This window comes from Phyllopteryx taeniolatus, chromosome 5, assembly GCF_024500385.1.
Source record: "Phyllopteryx taeniolatus isolate TA_2022b chromosome 5, UOR_Ptae_1.2, whole genome shotgun sequence".
Classification (NCBI taxonomy): domain Eukaryota; kingdom Metazoa; phylum Chordata; class Actinopteri; order Syngnathiformes; family Syngnathidae; genus Phyllopteryx; species Phyllopteryx taeniolatus.
In genome coordinates, this window is record NC_084506.1 from 10,566,243 (window position 1) to 10,586,141 (window position 19,899).

General features: G+C 43.0%; 1 protein-coding gene across 5 annotated transcripts in view; it reads right to left on the minus strand.

Annotated features, from left to right (window-relative positions):
• Window positions 1-5,484: 5,484 nt before the first annotated feature.
• The window catches only part of hsf4 (heat shock transcription factor 4), a 37,623-nt gene continuing 23,208 nt past the window's right edge, over window positions 5,485-19,899 (minus strand). For 3 of the 5 annotated variants that reach the window (XM_061773531.1, XM_061773528.1, XM_061773529.1), the window contains 5 exons: window positions 15,054-15,284; window positions 14,872-14,992; window positions 13,631-13,696; window positions 13,374-13,471; window positions 5,485-11,798 (listed from right to left, as the gene is read on the minus strand). In XM_061773531.1, coding sequence (XP_061629515.1) covers window positions 13,412-13,471; window positions 13,631-13,696; window positions 14,872-14,992; window positions 15,054-15,284 — 478 coding nt within the window. In that variant the 3' untranslated portion in view covers window positions 5,485-11,798; window positions 13,374-13,411. The remainder of the gene's footprint in view (window positions 11,799-13,373; window positions 13,472-13,630; window positions 13,697-14,871; window positions 14,993-15,053; window positions 15,285-19,899) is intronic. The other 2 variants (XR_009788542.1, XM_061773530.1) reach the window with 2 other exon arrangements.

The window sequence follows — 19,899 nt, forward strand, 5'->3', positions numbered from 1 at the left end:
CTTGGGCCCAGAGAAGTCAGTGGTGTTTCTGGGTGTTGTTAATATATGGATTTCGCTTTGCATGATAAGAGTTTTAACTTGCATTTGTAGATGTAGCGATGAACTGAGTTAACTGACAATGGTTTTCTGACATGTTCCTATGTCTACATGACAAACTGACAATGGTTTTCTGACATGTTCCTAAGTCCAAATGACAATATCCTTTACACAAAAATGCAGTTTTGTAAATGCAGTGCCACCTGAGGGGTCAAAGGTCACAGGCATTTATTGTTGGTTTTCGGCATTGCCTTACGTGCAACCTATTCATTCTCTCGGCTTGACGGGCAATCACTCGGCAGACTAGACTCCAGCTCACCTGTCACCCTGAGCAGGGTCAGCGGTAGAAAATGGATGCAATTTTGATGCAGTCACTCATCTTGCATGTACACATTTTATTGGAAACTCACAAGTAGATTCCTGAGGTTCTTGTTTGCAAATCTAGGACTTGGTAGATGTCACCAGATGGAAAGTACACAAATTACTTTGGTGATGGGTCTTCTCACTAACTTAGGGTTGACGTGCCTGTGGCGCCAAGCCTCTATTTCGGATGGTGGCCTGGATGCTGTGCCCTGGGCGCCTCTGGTCTCCCACTCTGTCTCAGTTTGTGGTTCGGTAGTTGGCAATGGATGCTTGGTGGTGTGGGTACTGCTCGAGGTTGCTTGTGGGTCCTCTGGGGTGGGTATGGGCTGTGGCGAGTGTCTGGTGGTGCAGTCACCCCTCACCCCCTCACCTGCTCCTGGGTGTTTTAATATTTTACGTATTCTTTGTATGACTTTTGGGATTTGGGGTCGCAGAGATGCAGTTCGTGCCTTTATGTTCCTGCCTGTCTTCGTTTGTCTTGGCTTGCTTCGGTGTATCACGCCCTTTCTTGAGATAGCTTCAAATAATAAAAGTGGTCAGCGTTTTTGGTTTTTAAGTTTACAGAGGCCAGGTTCAACACACTCACACACAAATAAATATAGTTTGTCGACTACAACTACAGAAAAATATTTTAACAAAGTTTGCATATTATGAAAATAACTGAAGGAACAACTTAACATTCTAAACATACAAGTCATACAAGTTTAAAACCACTGTCAGCACTGTTGTGAAATATGAAAAGTCGAAAAGACTCATTCTTAAACATTAACATTTAACATATAACGTCATGTATGTTTGCAACTTCAGATATGGAAAGCTGTTTGAGAACTTATTTCAATAGCCTTGAGATCCAGTCCATGTAATATGCTGTTTGGCCTCACTAGTAAGATAATTCAGCACACAAGTAGAATGACTAATGTCTTACTAGTAATGTTTTTCCCCACTACAAGTGCCACTTTTACCTTACTAGTATACAATTAAACATTAGTAAAATACTGTGCTGCATTAGTAACACTACAAGGCTGAACTAGTAGGTGACAAGTGTGACACATCCTGGATCTTACAAGTAGTACTAAAATGCCTAAAAGCAGTTTTTGCCCGACTGATACCATGTAATTTTCCTACTAGTATGCCAAAGTTGTCCTACTAGTGAGGACAAAGGGCCACATTCTTCGATGCAGCCAAACCTGGACTGGACTATTGCAAAAAACAAACAAGAAAAACAAAAAACAGACAGTTGGCGCGTCACACCCGCACATTGAGCAGTTTGATCTACGGACGCCCAGCAACTTTAACTGCTATAGGCTGTATGCCTTTTGAATCTGCACATACAGTATGTATGACCTCACAAGGGTCGCGGGCGTGCTGGAGCCTCTCCCAGCCATCTTCAGGCGAGAGGCGGGGTACACCCTGAACTGGTCGCCAGCCAATCGCAGGGCATATATAAACAAACAACCATTCGCGCACACATTCACACCTAAGGGCAATGTATCACTTTTATTAAACTATAAAGATAGAGTGACAGTCAAAGGAGAAGCAGGTTGCTACAGAGAGAGGACATTGGCGAAAATAAAAGCAAGAGTGGGAGTATAAGCCTCGCCCCCATTCACTTGAATCACAATCAGAATCAGAATCATCTTTATTTGCCAAGTGTGTCCAAAAAAACACACAAGGAATTTCTCCGGTTGTTGGAACCGCTCTAGTACGACAACAGACAGTCAATTGACAGAGAACACTTTTGAGACATAAAGACATTGACAAAAAACCGTCACTGAGCAATAAAGGGTTCCTCGTTATCTGGTAATGCCGGTAGATTATTTTATTTTTTATTTTTTTTACAGTTGTGCAAAAAGATGCAGAGTCCTCTAGCACTTAGAGCAGTTCGAAAGACTAATATTGCAATAGTCCGGTGCAATGCGTAAGTCATCAGCCTGTCATGAAGACCAGTTGCCGAACACTTCAGTTGGGTTTGGTGACATCGCTCTGTGTGCGGCGGTCTTAAGAGGGAAAAGGTCTTTATGCCATGTTCGTGTTCCTTATCCATCCAGGCCTTCTTCCTGTTTTGCCATCGGCTGAAGTGCTTAGGCTACACGCTTCAGTGGCTATATTCAGTCAAGTACCCAGTTAAGATATCACACTTAAAGTCATCCATTTTCTGACCCGCTTCTCCTCACTAGGGTCGCGGGCGTGCTGGAGCCTATCCTAGCTCTCATCGGGCACGAGGCGGGGTACACCCTGAACTGGTTGCCAGCCAATCGCAGGGTACATACAAACAAACAACCATTCGCACTCACATTCACACCTACGGGCAATTTAGAGTTGTCCATGCATGCATGTTTTTGGGAGGTGGGAGGACACCGGAGTGCCCGGAGAAAACCCATGCAGGCACGGGCAGAACATGCAAACTCCACACAGGCGGGGCCAGGGATTGAACCCTGGTCCTCAGAACTGTGAGACAGACGCTCTAACCAGTCGTCCACCGTGCCGCCTTCTACTGATCATAATATTGTCAAAGAAACTTCCAAAAATCTGTCAGGTGTAATTAAAATGCTACTGTCACAAGCAACTTGCGATATCGCCCCCATTGACGAAGACAAAGAATGGCATTTATGGCATGTCCTTTTTAGCAGACTAGAAACGTCACTGTTTCAGAGCCCTGCACTAGTTTGACGTCAATAACTGAATTCACTGCCAGCTGGTTTGCATCTTCACATCCCTTGGAGGTCTATAAAAAGATTTTTTTCATGAAAAATGCAGAAGTTTCAGCTCACATTATCAATGCCACTACCACATCAGAACCACAGACGTTTTTCCAAGAACAAGTTTTTCAAATGCACTTGATAGTTGTTCATCATGTCAGACAAAAGCTTGAAACACAAAAACAGTTCTACCTTAGTAAAATGATCCTTTGTTGTGTTGTTTTGAGAAAATATCATAGACAACCTACCTCAAACAAAATGTTCCTGGAATAGGAGTTACAGGAAAAAGAAAAAGAAAAAACCTTTCAGCAGCTTGCTTTGTATTTTAAACTTATGACCTTCACAAATTTGAATATCAACATATTGAAAAAAACTTCTGTTATTCACCTTTAACGGAGAGAACTATTCTGATGACTGTCCGTTCAGTGTACACTCGCTTTCAGTCTCCCCTTATTGCCACAGTGGGCAGTTTGGACAATAAAATATGCAAGAATGTTTCTCCTGTCTCTTCTTCCATTTTTATGTTGTAGAGATGACTGGCAGTTGAATCGCTTGTGCTACTGGTTCTTAAAGAAATTAAAGCAAATACCTTGTTCTGCTGTAGTTGTAAGCTGTTGTAGTGCTGCTAGTAGTTATTTATGGGAAATATAAAAGAAGACTAATAGGAGCATGTGCTTCATGGCAAATATCACAACCGCTTCACATTCAAGTCACTACTGACACTCCTAAAAGTTGCTAGAATTTGTGAAATGATGGGGTCACCCTAATTTACACAAAATACGATTTTGTCAACGGTAATATTGAACTGACAAAAGTAATAATAAGTTGACAAAATACTGAAAATGAATGAATAATAATCAGGCATTGCTTTATTTTTGTGGTTCAACAGAATTATATAAAAAGACAAACTTCTCAAAGTGGGCGGACAATTTTTACATAACATAATATTTTGCTGCATAATCTTTTGAGGCAGCCACTGTAATCAAACAATTTCTATAATTCTCAATGAGACTTGGTCATCTCTCAACAGGAATTCGAGCAAACTTCTTAAGATACACCAAATCAGCCCCAGATCATTACTGAACCTAATCCATTTTCATAGTAGGTACTTTGTCCACTTTTACAGGTGCTTTACACTTACAATTTTTTAAGTCAGTCTGCAAGAGGTTTAAAAAAAAAAAAAAAAAGTTACACATACTCCCTTATAGTTTCTCCAAAAAAAGCAAAGTTATGTAGTTGAGTAAAACTGCTACACGTTAATAACTGGCAACCTTTGACAAATTAAGAAGTACGCGTTAAGGCATCATGTGGCGTGACGTGGTAACTAATTATTGTCATAATTATTATCATCCACAGCTCTTTCAGAGCAAAGATTTTGAGCATTTTGATACACTATATGCGCCATCAAGTAAAAAGTGCAATCTATCAAGCTGCGATGGCTTGCTTTTTTTTTTGCTTGTGGAAAAACAGTCTGAATCAGATCCCTGAAGTTCTGAGTAATAAAGGATTGTTACGTACATTAGCGTGCCTGGTAGCTAAAGTATTTTTAATACTAGAAACAAACTCGATCCTTTCTGCTTTTGTTTGTTTCTGCTTGGAATTTTTACTCACTGCTTTACAAATACTAAAATTTCACACTATAAAGAATACTTATGCGTTGCTTGCATTTCCTATCGCAGTACAAAGCTGTGACTGCAATATATTAAATATATGTCTTAAAATAAGTGTAGTCTTTGAGAAAATGACTGATTTCTGATTTCTTGTTCATACTGTATTTCAATGTTAATTATTATTTATCCATCCATCCATCCATTTTCTGAGCCACTTCTCCATCCATCCATCCATTTTCTGAGCCACTTCTCCTCACTAGGGTCGCAGGAGCGCTGGAGCCTATCCCAGCTATCATTGGGCAGGAGGCGGGGTACACCCTGAACTGGTTGCCAGCCAATCGCAAGGCACATACAAACAAACAACCATTCACACTCACGGGAAATTTAGAGTTGTCCATGCATGCATGTTTTTGGGATGTGGGAGGAAACCGGAGTGGCTGGAGAAAATCCACGCAGGCACGGGGCAAACATGCAAACTCCACACAGGCGGGGCCGGGGATTGAACTGTGAGGCAGACGCTCTAACCAGTCAGCCTGTTATGTTGATGGATAAAAGTAAGAGTTTACATGAAACTTCAGGAGTGGACTGAACATTAATTTGCAGTTTTATATACCCATGTTTACATATAATGTAAACAAAAGACTTATGTTCATGGAGAATGGGCAATTTAAAGCTTTCATTATAAGTAATCATGCATGTTTTCAGAATGTGAAGGAAGCTGGAATACCCACAGAAAATCCACACATGCACATCAGAACAGGCAAAATCCACACAGGGAGGTTCAAAAGGTCAACTTTATACAAACATGCATACATCATAAAGTATGTACAATATGTATGAGATGAAGACGTATGATAAAAAACAATTCTGTCACGTATGGGGAGTAGCTGGATCCAAGAGCAGGTGGAGGCAGATGTAAAATGATGAACAGTTTATTGAGGAAAGGTAATGGTGGTGGTCCTAGGTGTGTTGGCAGGCGGTGGCGTGGACAGGTGGCAGGCAGTGGTGAGGACAGGCGGCTGGCTTGGCGGCAGGAATGACGTGGATCAGGAACACGGGGGGAGACACTGAACAAGGAGACACAGGAGTCAAAAAAGGGAACGAGGAATAGAGTGACTTACGTGAGGTAAATGGGCTGTGGTACCACTGGAAGTAACTGCAATACTTTGGCGAGGATTTCCTGGAACAAGCAGGCTTATATACCGGTGATGATGAGGCTGATTGGAGACAGGTGCTTAAAACAGAGAGGGGAGGGGGGAGAGAGAGAGAGGACGCAAAGCGCCCTCCGGCTCCAATAATGGAACTGCAGGGCAGTATATAACAGTACCCCCGTCTCAACAGACGCCTCCCGGCGTCCTGCCAGGCTTCCCAGGGTGAGCCGCGTAGAAGTCTTCCAAAAGGGTATGATCGAGTATAAGCTTCCGGGAAATCCAAGACCGCTCCTCCGGCCCATACGCTTCCCAGTCGACGAGATACTGGAACCCCCTCGGGCACAGACGGAGCAGGCTTGGACGAACTCCCGGGTGTCTTGAACAAGGCTAGGCCAACAGAAATGCTGCCAGATGAACTGAATGGTGCGGGTGATGCCAGGATGACAGGTGATTTTGGAGTTGTGAGCCCACTGAAGAACGTCAGAGCGTGCAGAATCTGGTACAAACAGGCAGTTTGGAGGCCCAGTCTTGAGATTTGGGTGAGTCTTTTGGGCCTCCTTAACCACCTGTTCGATCTGCCAAGTGGTTGCTCCAATGAAGCACGAGTAAGGAAGAATGGGTTGGGTCAGGGCTGGTGGGGTGTGAGTAAAGTCAAGACAGGGCATCTGGTTTACTGTTTTTGGAGACAGGACGGAAAGAGAGATTGCAATTAAACCTGCTCAAGAAGAGAGCCCAGTGAGCTTGTCGAGGGTTAAGGCGTTTGGCGGAACGGAGGTAAGAGATTCTTGTAGTCGGTCCAAATGATGAATGGTAGTTCAGTCTCCTCCAGCCTGTGCCTCTACTCTTCCAAGTCCCATACAATGGCCAGTAGCTCTCGGTTGCAGATGTCGTAGTTCCTTTCAGCAGGGGACAGATGATGGGGAAAAAAAGGCACAGGGGTGAAGTTTGTGGGTCGTGGGGTCTCGCTGCGAGAAGACAGCCCCTGCCCCCGTGTCCGAGGCGTCAACCTCAACCACGAACAGGAGGGAGGGGTCGGGGTGGCGAAGAATGGGCGCACTGGTGAACAAGGTCTTGAGGTGACTGAATGCTTGGGACGCTGCCGGGGACCATTGAAAGAGGGACCTGGTGGATGTGAGGCTAGTGAGGGGAATAGCGACCTTGCTGTAATTACGGATGAATCGACGGTAGAAATTGGCGAATCCAAGGAAACGTTGTAGTTCTTTGCGGGTGGTGGGAGTGGGCCATATAACGACTGCTTGGATCTTGGCAGGGTCGGGTTGTAGTTGTCCTCTGGAGATGAGAGGTGGAATTCGCACTTTTCAGGTTTAACATACAGACGGTTTTCAAGGAGACGCTGAATGACTTGGCATACATGGATGCGATGTTCTTCGGGGGAGCGGGAGAAAACGAGGATATCATCGAGGTATACAAACACGAACCGGTTGAGCATGTCATGGAGGACGTCAGTATTAAATGTTTGGAAAACTGCAGGGGCGTTGGTTCAGCCGAATGGCATGACCAGATACTCGAAGTGTCCGAGAGGGGTATTGAAGGCGGTCTTCCATTTGTCCCCCTCTCTGATACGGATGAGGTGGTAGGCGCTTCGTAGATCCAATTTGGTGAATACCTGGGTGTCATAGAGGGGTTCAAACGGTGGGTCAATGAGGGGAAGCGGAGATTTATTCTTCACGGTAATATCATTGAGACCACGGTAGTCGATAGATGGGCGGAGAGTGGTGTCTTTCTTTTAAAAAAAAAGAAGCCGGCCCCAACTGGAGAAGAGGAAGGTTGAATGAGTCCGGAAGCCAGAGAGTCATGGATATAGTCCTCTATTGCCCTTTTCTCAGGTCGGGAAAGGTTGTAGAGATGGCTGGAGGGAAGAGGGGCCCCTGGCAGCAGATTAATTGCACAGTCATACGGACGGTGGGGGGGGCAAGGGGGTAGAGAAATGGCCAGGTCTTTACGGAACACCAGAGAGAGATCATGATATTCCTCAGGGACTCTGTAGAGGTCAACAGGTGTGGAAGAGGGTGGCGGTTTACCAGAGGGAGATATAACAGAGCAGGCAGTGTGAGTGGCAGTGAGGGCTCCATCCGGTGATGGCTAAGTGTGTCCAGTCTATGGTGGCGTTATGTTTTTTGAGCCAGGGAATTCCAAGGACTAATGGGGTATCAGGGGCAGGGATAACAAAAAGAGATGTTCTCATGGTGATTTCCTGAAATAAGCAAGGTGAATGGCACAGTTTGGTGGGTAACAGGGGAGATGATTCGGCCATCCAGGGCTGTGACCTTCTTCGGGGACGCAAGTGGTTGGAGAGGGATTTGGAGCTGGTGAACTATGGCTTTATGAATGAAATTGTCATCGGCACCAAAATCAATCAGGGCAGTGATGGGGGTGTTATGAGCAGAAACTATAATGCAACCGGGAACGGTCATGCGTGAGGGAGAGCTTGAGGGAATGGAGGTTTGTCGCGGTGAGCCTGGTCTTTTGGCCGGAGCGGACACGAGAAAATAAAGTGACCGGATTGACCGCAGTAGATGCACATCCGCTGGTTGATAAGAGACTGACGCTCCTGTGGATCTAACCGTGTCTTTGCAATTTGCATGGGCTCCTCGGTGGCTACGGGCAGTGACGGAAGTGCGGAAGACTGTGCGGGAGGCGGGTGTGAAGCTGACTGCACGGCGCTTGGAGTGGGATGGCTTTTGCGCAAGCGAACCCCCCTCTCTCGTGTACGTTGTCGCAGTCTGTTATCCAGACGGATGGAAAGGCCAATGACATCCTCGAGAGAGGAGGGCTCGTCCCGGACTGCTAGCTCATCGTTGAGCTGCTCGGAAAGGCCATTAGAAAAAATCCCCCTAAGTGCCGCGTCATCCCACCCACATTCACCCGCCAATATCGAAACTCTATGGAATATTCCGCTGCTGATTTAGCGCCCTGCGTGAGCGTGAGGAGATGACGGGTGGCTAATTTGCCCTAAACAGGGTGATCGAACAATTTACGGAGTTCGTTGGAAAAGGAATCGAATGAGTGGAGTACCGGGGAGGAGTTTTGCCATAAGGAAGTGGATCATTTAGTTGCTTTGCCGCAGAGGTGGTTAGTGACATAAGCTACTTTGGATTGATCGGTGGGATAACTGTATGGTTGAAGGTTGCAAACGAGTGAGCAATTGAATGAGTAAAAACTGGCTACATGCACCTAGGTCCCCGGAGTAGGGCTCGGGAGGCGGGACATGAGGTTCTTTGTACAGGAGGCAGGGTGGCTCTGAGGCTGCGGGCTCGGAATGCGTACTTACAGGTGGAAGTCTGGATAGCATTGTCAAGGAAAGGAGGGATACTTGTTGTGTGAGGGAGTGTAGGGATTCCATGAGTTCGTGGAGAGTCTTTTCTTGTCTCCCTATGCGGGCTCCTCGGAGAGTGAGTGCGTTCATCAGTGCCTCCGGAATTGCTGGGTGCATAATGGCCAAAGTATTCTGTCACGTATAGAGAGCAGCTGGATCCAAGAGCAGGCGGAGGCAGATGTAAAATGATGAATAGTTTATTGAGGAAAGGTAATGGTGGTGGTCCTTGGTGGGTTGGCAGGCGGTGGCGTGGACAGGCGGCTGGCTTGGCGGCAGGAATGACGTGGATCAGGAACACGGGAAAAAACACTGAGAACAAGGAGACACAGGAGTCAAAAAAGGGAACGACGAATAGAGTTACTTACGTGAGGTAAATGGGCCGTGGTACTGCTGGAAGTAACTGCAATACTTTGGCGAGGATTTCCTGGAACAGGCAGGCTTATATACCGGTGGTGATGAGGCTTATTGGAGACAGGAAAAATGGAGAGGGGAGGGGGGGGGGGGGGGGGGGGGGGAGAGAGAGAGAGGACGCAAAGCGCCCTCCCGGCTCCAATAATGGAACTGCAGGGCAGTATATGACAAATGCAATGAAAATGTCCCATTCAAGTCTCCCTTTTCTTTAATTTATTGGTATTTTAATATTTTGTTTACATGTGAAATACATATCCAGTTTATTTGACCCTGTGTAACATTGCACTTTAGTCTTTTTATGAAAGCCATTCAACACATTCACATTTCCAGCTGATGATGGCCCACTTTCAAAAGTATTGAAGCACTTATATGTGTTTAATGGTAGTCATAAAATATTTCGGTGACAAGAGATGACGCATTCAATTCCCTTTTCTTTTTCATAGTGTAACAATGCTTTGGGGGGATGCCAGGCTTTTTCTTTTACAGCAGCCATATTTTCACTTGTTTAGGTACAAATACCGCACTCATCTAGCAGTATGCATCTTCACACACATCCATTCATTTCCAGTGCAAATGATAAAAAATTAAAACAAGATAAATAAAGAACACAACAGCAGCTGAATGTGTGCAGTCACTCCTGAAAAACACTCATTGTTGTAAGGAACAAGAAAATAAAAGCTATCTTAAATGTACTGTACACTTTCAAATATACAACTTTAGTTTAGTGCAATTCCACATTATACATCAAAGCTAACATGCACAGGGAAGGAGGATCTACCTCAAAAGTTTTTAAAGCAGAAGCCATAGTTTGTGTTTTTTGTTTTTAAATAATTTTGCAACTTCAGTGTGTTTCCATTTTATTTACAACAGGTTAAAATAGAAATCAAATATACAGTGATCAATTATAAGGCATAACACTGTAATGCATCAGGGTAAAAGTTCCTTCAGCTAGATTTTTGCGAAATTTTAAAGTAAATTGCTGCCCTGATTCTCATCAACAACAGTAAACCAAATAGAAATTCCTCCTCCTCCCAGTCACGTTGCTCCTGCCTTGGGGTTTTTTGGACAAGCAGTCATTCTCCTTCTGCTGTGCATCTTACTTTGGTGTGTTCCACTCCACCACTCACAGTTGCTCTTTCCTACATTCCTATGGTCATCCACATATTGCATTCTGTACAGTATTGCACAATTCATATCATTTTTATAACTTCCCCTCAAGTATACTAGCACAAAAGGAAAACTTTAAAATATCTATCAATGCAATGTTGGTATTTTAAACTGAATGGCATTACAGAGAATAAATCTACACTTCTTCAATTTATAGCTGTGTAACTGATGAAATGCTCAAGAAACCTCCTCACTGAACCCTTTTTAAAACACAGGAGGATTATCCGGAAGCTATGAAAGGCAGTGTCTAACTTTCTGACATGTTTGCATCTACTTTAAACAAGCAGGTGTAGAATGTAATTAACAAACAACAAAATATTTTACCATAACTGTATGTACTGTAGTTTGTGCAAAAATGCTGTGGTGTTGTTGGTTTAGTCAAATTGAAAAGTCCATCAGTTATGTCCTTGAAACCACACATGTAAATAGACAAAACAACCCTAGCTACCTGTCAGGCTAACACATGCACAGTACATGGGTTAGTTATTAAACCTCATATGTCCTACTAATACTTAAAAATGGTTGCTGAATGGATTCTAGAGTGGCTTGACTCCATTTGTTCATTGTGAGAATATTTTCTTTTACTAAAGACAACTTGCCTTTCATTAAGTGTAACACACAAAATTAGTTTGATTGTATCTAAATTTTTTCAGACAAAAAAACAACAACCAAAAAACAGAAAATTACCATGAGGGCCCCACGCCCCATTTGCACACACTCAGATAATCACAATATTTTTTGTTAAATAAAAATGTTCACTTGTTGTAGACGTGTACATTTGTAATAAATTCTAGGAGGAATAAGTCACTTCCATAAGTAGGAAGTCCCTCTCACAGAAAGACTAAAGTGCTCTAGGCTAGATATACTTGAATCAATCTATTTAAGAAAAAGAAAAAAAGACATAATTGGTACAAATATGATCATTTCTGCATTTCTTAAGTATATTTTTGCAAAGAAGGCAAATACAAGAAATAGCCTGGCCAGCCTGAAGGATCAAATTCATGCAGGGTGAAGTGTCAGTGGCCTGAAGAGAAATTATAATTAATAGGGTCATACAAAGCAAGACATGAGATTATACTGAAAATAGTTGTTACTTAAAGGATAACATATAATGATTTAAGATGATTTTGTAGTATTTACTCGCTGTCTGATAAAAATCTTTGTCACATTTCTGCTTTGTCCGCTGTTTTAATTTAAATTTATGAAAACATACCAAAACAAATTTTAGACAGATTTAGCACCAGAAAAAAACCTGCCCTCATAGTCGCTGTTTTGAAACATTTAAACATCCCATATTTTACCAAATCAACTTTCTCTGGTATTTGCGATGTTATATTGTCTCTATGCTGGCTCAGTAGACATGTGAAATATGAATTAAAATTGGCCATTAATTTGAACATTAAATATCTTGTCTTTGTCCTGTATTCAATTGAATATAGGTTGAAATGGATTGGTAAATTCCATTGATCCAGTTTCCGAACTGCTTATCCTCACTAGGGTCACGGGCGTGCTGGAGCCTATCCCAGCTATCTTTGGGCAAGAGGCAGGGGACACCCTGAACTGGTTGGCAGCCAATCGCAGGGCACATATAAACAAACAAGCATTCGCACTCACATTCCCACCTACGGACAATTTAGGGTCTTCAATTAACCTACCGTGCATGATTTTGGGATGTGGGACCAAACAGGAGTTCCCGGAGAATCCCCACACAGGCACGGGGAGAACATGCTAACTCCACACAGGTGGGGCCGGGATTTGAAACACGGTCCTCAGAACTGTGAGGCAGATGTGCTAACCAGTCGTCCACCGTGCCGCCGGCCTGAAATCAGGTCATTCAAATTTCTCGAGCTTATCTACGTCACTAGCAAATATCTCTGACTGGCTCTCCGCCCCCGAGCCACCACTGTCAACGTAACAAACGTGTGCTCTCACAAGTATTGAGGATTGAGTCTTCCACACTGAGGCAACCAAGTTGATTTTGAGTTATAATCAGTGTAATTCAGTTTAATAGCCAATTTTTGCTGACTAATTTTGACTTGCAAGACGCAATCCAATCGTGTTTAGTGAAGATTTACTTTTGCTCTCAATCAGCTAGTCAAAATTTTACATTCATTATATAAGGTAGTCGCGACATGGTTTATTAAAACACAGTAACAACAACTGGCCTTAGTCTTCACCTTTGTTGTCAGTCTTAAAACAAAGTGAAAGGGCGTGGTGTGGTCTGAAGAAAAACTACGTTTTGAACGACAGTGTTGGCAGCGAATAGCGATACATGTTCAACATGACCTTATAACAAAGTTTTCAATGGTTGTTTTTGGTTAAATGGTTTCTTTTACACAGGACAACACGGTTATCATCATGTACTATATGTATTGAAGACATTTGCCATTTGTCTCTCCTTGGGAAGACATAATTGTTAAAGTATTTTTGAAGAGTGTAATGCATTAGTGTGGGTTTTAATCTCGTCATTTAAACAGAAATTCAAATCGCATTTACAGTTGATTTAACATTTAATTTAAAACAAATGTCTCAGTAAAAATGTCTACCAGCTCTGGAATATAGTGAACATCAAAATAAGATTATGTGGCAACATTATTACCTTCCATTTCAAAAAGGACCACTCACTGCACAGACTGATCACTGTTTTTCACAAGTAGATGCTGGAAAAGCCTCAGGTTCTTGGTTTTGGAACACATACTGTGAAGTAATAGACATATGCACCACAATGCGGGCAATTTTAATGCTCAATCAGACATGGAAAAGCTGATTTGGGAAGTATCTGAAATAGACAACTTATAGAGCAAAATTTTATTCTAGAGGTGTAAAGACTCACAAAATACAAATTCAATGACTTACTGATTTGAGGTTAGTCTCCATCTCATTAAAGCTCCATTCAGTCAGAGGAAGGTTTACACTGAAGGGCTGCAAATCAGGGAGAGAAAAGCAGTGGCAATGTTTTGTTTGTTTTCAGACAGGTAATAGTGACAGGACAAATACTGTCTGCTAAGTACAGTAAATAAATAAATAAATTAATTAATTAAATAGTTATACAGTTATAAAGTCTACACACCCATATTCAAATGCCATTTTTTTGTGTGATACATAAGTGAGGCCAAGATCAATCATAAAAGAAAGAAAGAAAGAAAGAAAGAAAGAAAGAAAGAAAAGCCACCATTGACGTGTACTATAACCTGTCCAATTCAATTGATTTACTTTTCTATCTTTTGGAGAGGGGAAGTAAAAGTAAATAACTCAAATAATGTGGTTGCACAAGTGTGCACACCTTCTTATAACTGGGATGTGGCCATATTGAGAATCAACCAACCACATTCAAACTCATGATAAATGAGAAGCAGCGCACACCTGACACCATTTAAAGTCCCTCTGATTAACCATAACTGTACCATATGCTCTCAAACAAATGTGGGAAAATACGGCATGGTCCGATTAAACCAAAGTTGAACATTTTCACGATAATTACAAAAATGTGTATGGCGTACACACAACACTGCTCATCACTAAAAGAACACCACATCTACAGTGAAGCATGTTCATGGCAGCATTGTTTTGGGACGGTTTTTCTTCAGCTGGAACTGGAGCTTAAGTCAAGATGGGGTGAATTATAAGCAATTCCAAAGAACAATCAGTGTTAGCGCAAAACCTTAAGGCTACTGCTACAAAGCAAAACTAAAAGTAAGTAAAAGCCTACTAGAACATCTTAACTTTATATAGGGAAGAATCAGAGGCACTTTAAATGGTAGCAGGTGTGTGCTGACACCCATTTAAAATTATTTTGAATGTAATTGGTTAATTCTAAACAGTCACATCCAACTTATAAGAGGGTGTGTGCACTTGAGCAGCCAAATTATTTCAGTTTATTTTTCCCCCACCCCAACTCTAAAAGACCATGAAAAGAAAATGTTTAATTGAGTTTTACAAATGATAGGTTACATTAATGGTGGAACAAGTTTTGAAATATTTGTTTGGGTGTCACTTTCTGACATCACAAAAACCTGTCTTTTGAACAGAGGTGTGTAGACTTTTTATATCCACTGTATGTGTGCATGCACTTTTTGTGTATGCATGTGTGTGCTCACATCAATAACAGTACTGGTCCCTGGATCCATGTTACTCTGCTGATGGCTCCTGAGTATCAGCTGCTGCAACTCCTCCAGGCTCATATCCATATTTTCCACTGTATCAGAAGCACACTCCACTCTGCACACACAACAGTGACAAGTTGTGTGCACATTAACATCTACTGGATGTGAGCTCTCACCTTTCCATAGCAGCTCTCTTAATCCTTCTCTCTGTCATTGTGGTGGTTGAGCCTCTCTCCTCCAAAACAGACTGCACCATTGCAACAGGAAGGACGGGAGGTTCTGAGGAGCACACCTCACAGGAGGAGCTCAATGCTAGTGTGTCTCCTCCACCAGCACTGCCTCCTTTCAGTCCTGCTCTCACTCCTGGACTGACAGGCTCTTCTTTGATAAGCATCAGGCACGTTTCCCTGATTAAAAAAAAAAAAAAAGTCGCCTGTGTATACCTTTTTGTTGCAGTACAGTAATTTGGCAATGAAGGGTGCTGTTACTCATTATATCATTATATACATATATATATAATGTATATATACATATACATTATATCACTGTTTGTTTCGGACTGAAGTAGAAGAACTTCTGGGTTTGATGTCAGTTGTACTTTGCATGTAAACCCTGCTAGCCAGGTTTACATGCAGAGTTGTTTTGTCATTCCGATTAGAGGTCTCTGTTCAACTGTTTACATGTGACTTGATCTATTCCAATCTGGTGTATACATGTGCACTACATTAAATCGGACCAGCCGCGTGACACGTCACGTAATTTATCAAGATGGAGGTCAGTCAACTATTTAGCACAGTAATTGGGATTGTTTTTGCACTTTTATTAAAAGTATCACTTGATTAAAAACAAGTTACAAGTGGTTGAAAACAACATCTCCATCGCATACGAACTCTGGTTGGAAGCCGCCATATTTACGTGCATAAACGATGACATCACCGCGCATTTCCGTCAAGACAGAGCATGCGCAGGCAGAGCGCAGTCCAGCTCCGTTCCGATTCACCGTTGATGAAAATGTACTTCTGATCCATTTTGGCAAAAGGAATATTCCACCTCTGTGAAAACGAATGAAATTTCATCTGGATTCGGCCTGTTTATTCTGAATGAGGTGTTTATATGCAGCATTTTCATTCGGTTTGGGCTTCTAAACCATTATAATTGGAATAGAAGGCTCCATGTAAACCCCCCTTATGAGAATAAGTAATCAACCACAAAGTATCACAGCAGATGTCCTTCATGTGTTAGTAATAAATATTTGTGCACCATTTAAGTTGTAATTACACAAATCTCAATGAAAAGATAAATAAATAGACAAACAAACTGATACAAACATTAAAAAGGGAGTGCAGTATTTAAGTCACACATCCTACATTTTAATGAATGAAAAACTAACCCGGCGGCACGGTGGCCGACAGGTTAGAGCGTCTAGCTCACAGTTCTGAGTACCGGGGTTCAATCCCCGACCCTGCCTGTGTGGAGTTTGCATGTTCTCCCCGTGCCTGTGTGGGTTGGCTCCGGGCACTCCGGTTTCCTCCTACATCCCAAAAACATGTGTGGTAGGTTGATTGAAGACTCTAAATTGCCCAGAGGTGTGAATGTGAGTGCGAATGGTTGTTTGTTTAAATGTGCCCTGCGATTGGCTGGCAACCAGTTCAGGGTGTACCCCACCACCTGCCCGTTGATAGCTGGGATAGGCTCCAGCACTCCTGCGACCCTGGTGAGGATAACTGGCTCATAAAATTGATGAAAAACTAACCCAGCACCAAACTGTTCATTCTGGAGGACATTGCACTCAGCAGCTTCTGCAGACTCTCTCACATCCCTCGCGTGTCTGGTCTGTTTCAGTGCCAAGCTGTGAGCAGAGGCGGGGCACGCATGTACATGCCACGCTGTCATTGAGCCTGTTTCTATAGGTTTGTGGGCAAAAAGCACACAAGTGGCCTGCTGGGTGTCAGTTCATTTCTTACGCCCTATTCTTCCTTGCACAATAGCACCTTTTCCATGCAGGAAAGTTTACAGGGACTTCCTTATCCTCTCTCCAATAAGACCAAGCTGGGACTTATCGACAACGGAATGCAAATACAGCAATGAACTATTTGCTTAATATTAAAACATGCACGCAAACGCCCACTGGGAACAAATGCCGGGACACAGGCGTCACCCGCTGGCGTTTGAGAGTTACTGCATTCTGGACTAAATGGTTTCATTAAGTGAAGATAAAATGTCTTGTTTTGATATTTCACAAACTCTGCAGAAATATTCCAAATGTATGCCTTGATGTCTGTGTCAGTGTGCCAACTTTACAGGTCCAGCTGCGAGATTTTGAGAACTGTTTGTCTTGATTTGAAGCCAAACAGCATGAAATGTGATTGAACAATAAGCAATTGATCTGCCAAGTTTAAACAATCATTCTATGTGCTTGATCTAGGAGTAAGAGTACAAAGTTGGGATTATTTTATATGAATATATGATTTTTACACAATTTTTATGGCTAGATCGTAGACGAGGGTTCGAGTCGATGGGCATGGTCTTCTCCGGTTTCTTTCTGTGACTTAGACACCCCCCCTGGGTATTGAACCCTCAACTTCCGCCTTCTCTCGTGTGTGCCTGGCTCCCTCGTCTTGCTCTGGGTGACCTCGGCACGGCTCCGCCGCACATCCCCTTTCCTTTGTTCAAACATGCGGCTTGGCCAACGCGAGCCTCGGGGATGGAGCCTCGGCTTCCTAGCCTCCGTGGATCAGGGCTGGTAAGCATCCAGAACAGTTGCTGCTGAGATACCAGATACGCTCCCAGCCAAACGTGAGTTCTTTGAACTTGCTAGCGGATCCCGAAAACAGGCAGAAAGAGAGACGGTCATATTCTCCCAACAAAGCGTAACGAACAACTTCCCTTTTTCTTCTCCCACCTGTTTTTGTTTAATTTTTCTACATCATTTTTCTTCTTCAACCAAACCTGCTTCGTTTTCCTTCTAAGATGCGCGGAGAAAAGACCATCCCCAAAGACAGACGAACCTACCACAACAAGCGTTGCTAGGCTGTACAATATTATTAGTGCCTAATAATTTATGGCACTAATAGCTTCCCACAAGCTCCAACTTTATAATCGCTCAACACGGTGCAGCCTATTCATGGTCAATTTTAGTCCAGCAACATAAGGTCCTATCTTCCCTTTTCGTTTACCCTTAATGTTATTTTCTTCCTTTAGTTAGATCCCTTTGCGTGTTTCCCTATTGATCCCGCGTAGATTTCATTAAATAGTCTATAAAATTCCACTTTGTGTTGTGTTTTAAGTTTAATAATGAGCCTCTGTTATCTAGAACTCGTATTTCCTAAGAGTAGCAACCTTCAGATTATGAGACTGATAAGAGGTTTTTTGTCACTTTTACCTAAATTTTATACATATAAAAAAGAGACGTGGTGCCCTTTTGAGACAAAATTTATTTGAATCTGACGTTAAACGTCTATCAGACTAAACCTGAAGTGAACACAGATGTTCACCTTCGACGAATGTATTTCTTAAATAAATTACGTTATATCCAAACGCCTGCGATTGGCTGGCAACCAGTTCAGGGTGTACCCTGCCTCCTGCCCGTTGATAGCTGGGATAGGCTCCAGCACTCCTGCGACCCTGGTGAGGATAACTGGCTCATAAAATTGATGAAAAACTAACCCAGCACCAAACTGTTCATTCTGGAGGACATTGCACTCAGCAGCTTCTGCAGACTCTCTCACATCCCTCGCGTGTCTGGTCTGTTTCAGTGCCAAGCTGTGAGCAGAGGCGGGGCACGCATGTACATGCCACGCTGTCATTGAGCCTGTTTCTATAGGTTTGTGGGCAAAAAGCACACAAGTGGCCTGCTGGGTGTCAGTTCATTTCTTACGCCCTATTCTTCCTTGCACAATAGCACCTTTTCCATGCAGGAAAGTTTACAGGGACTTCCTTATCCTCTCTCCAATAAGACCAAGCTGGGACTTATCGACAACGGAATGCAAATACAGCAATGAACTATTTGCTTAATATTAAAACATGCACGCAAACGCCCACTGGGAACAAATGCCGGGACACAGGCGTCACCCGCTGGCGTTTGAGAGTTACTGCATTCTGGACTAAATGGTTTCATTAAGTGAAGATAAAATGTCTTGTTTTGATATTTCACAAACTCTGCAGAAATATTCCAAATGTATGCCTTGATGTCTGTGTCAGTGTGCCAACTTTACAGGTCCAGCTGCGAGATTTTGAGAACTGTTTGTCTTGATTTGAAGCCAAACAGCATGAAATGTGATTGAACAATAAGCAATTGATCTGCCAAGTTTAAACAATCATTCTATGTGCTTGATCTAGGAGTAAGAGTACAAAGTTGGGATTATTTTATATGAATATATGATTTTTACACAATTTTTATGGCTAGATCGTAGACGAGGGTTCGAGTCGATGGGCATGGTCTTCTCCGGTTTCTTTCTGTGACTTAGACACCCCCCCTGGGTATTGAACCCTCAACTTCCGCCTTCTCTCGTGTGTGCCTGGCTCCCTCGTCTTGCTCTGGGTGACCTCGGCACGGCTCCGCCGCACATCCCCTTTCCTTTGTTCAAACATGCGGCTTGGCCAACGCGAGCCTCGGGGATGGAGCCTCGGCTTCCTAGCCTCCGTGGATCAGGGCTGGTAAGCATCCAGAACAGTTGCTGCTGAGATACCAGATACGCTCCCAGCCAAACGTGAGTTCTTTGAACTTGCTAGCGGATCCCGAAAACAGGCAGAAAGAGAGACGGTCATATTCTCCCAACAAAGCGTAACGAACAACTTCCCTTTTTCTTCTCCCACCTGTTTTTGTTTAATTTTTCTACATCATTTTTCTTCTTCAACCAAACCTGCTTCGTTTTCCTTCTAAGATGCGCGGAGAAAAGACCATCCCCAAAGACAGACGAACCTACCACAACAAGCGTTGCTAGGCTGTACAATATTATTAGTGCCTAATAATTTATGGCACTAATAGCTTCCCACAAGCTCCAACTTTATAATCGCTCAACA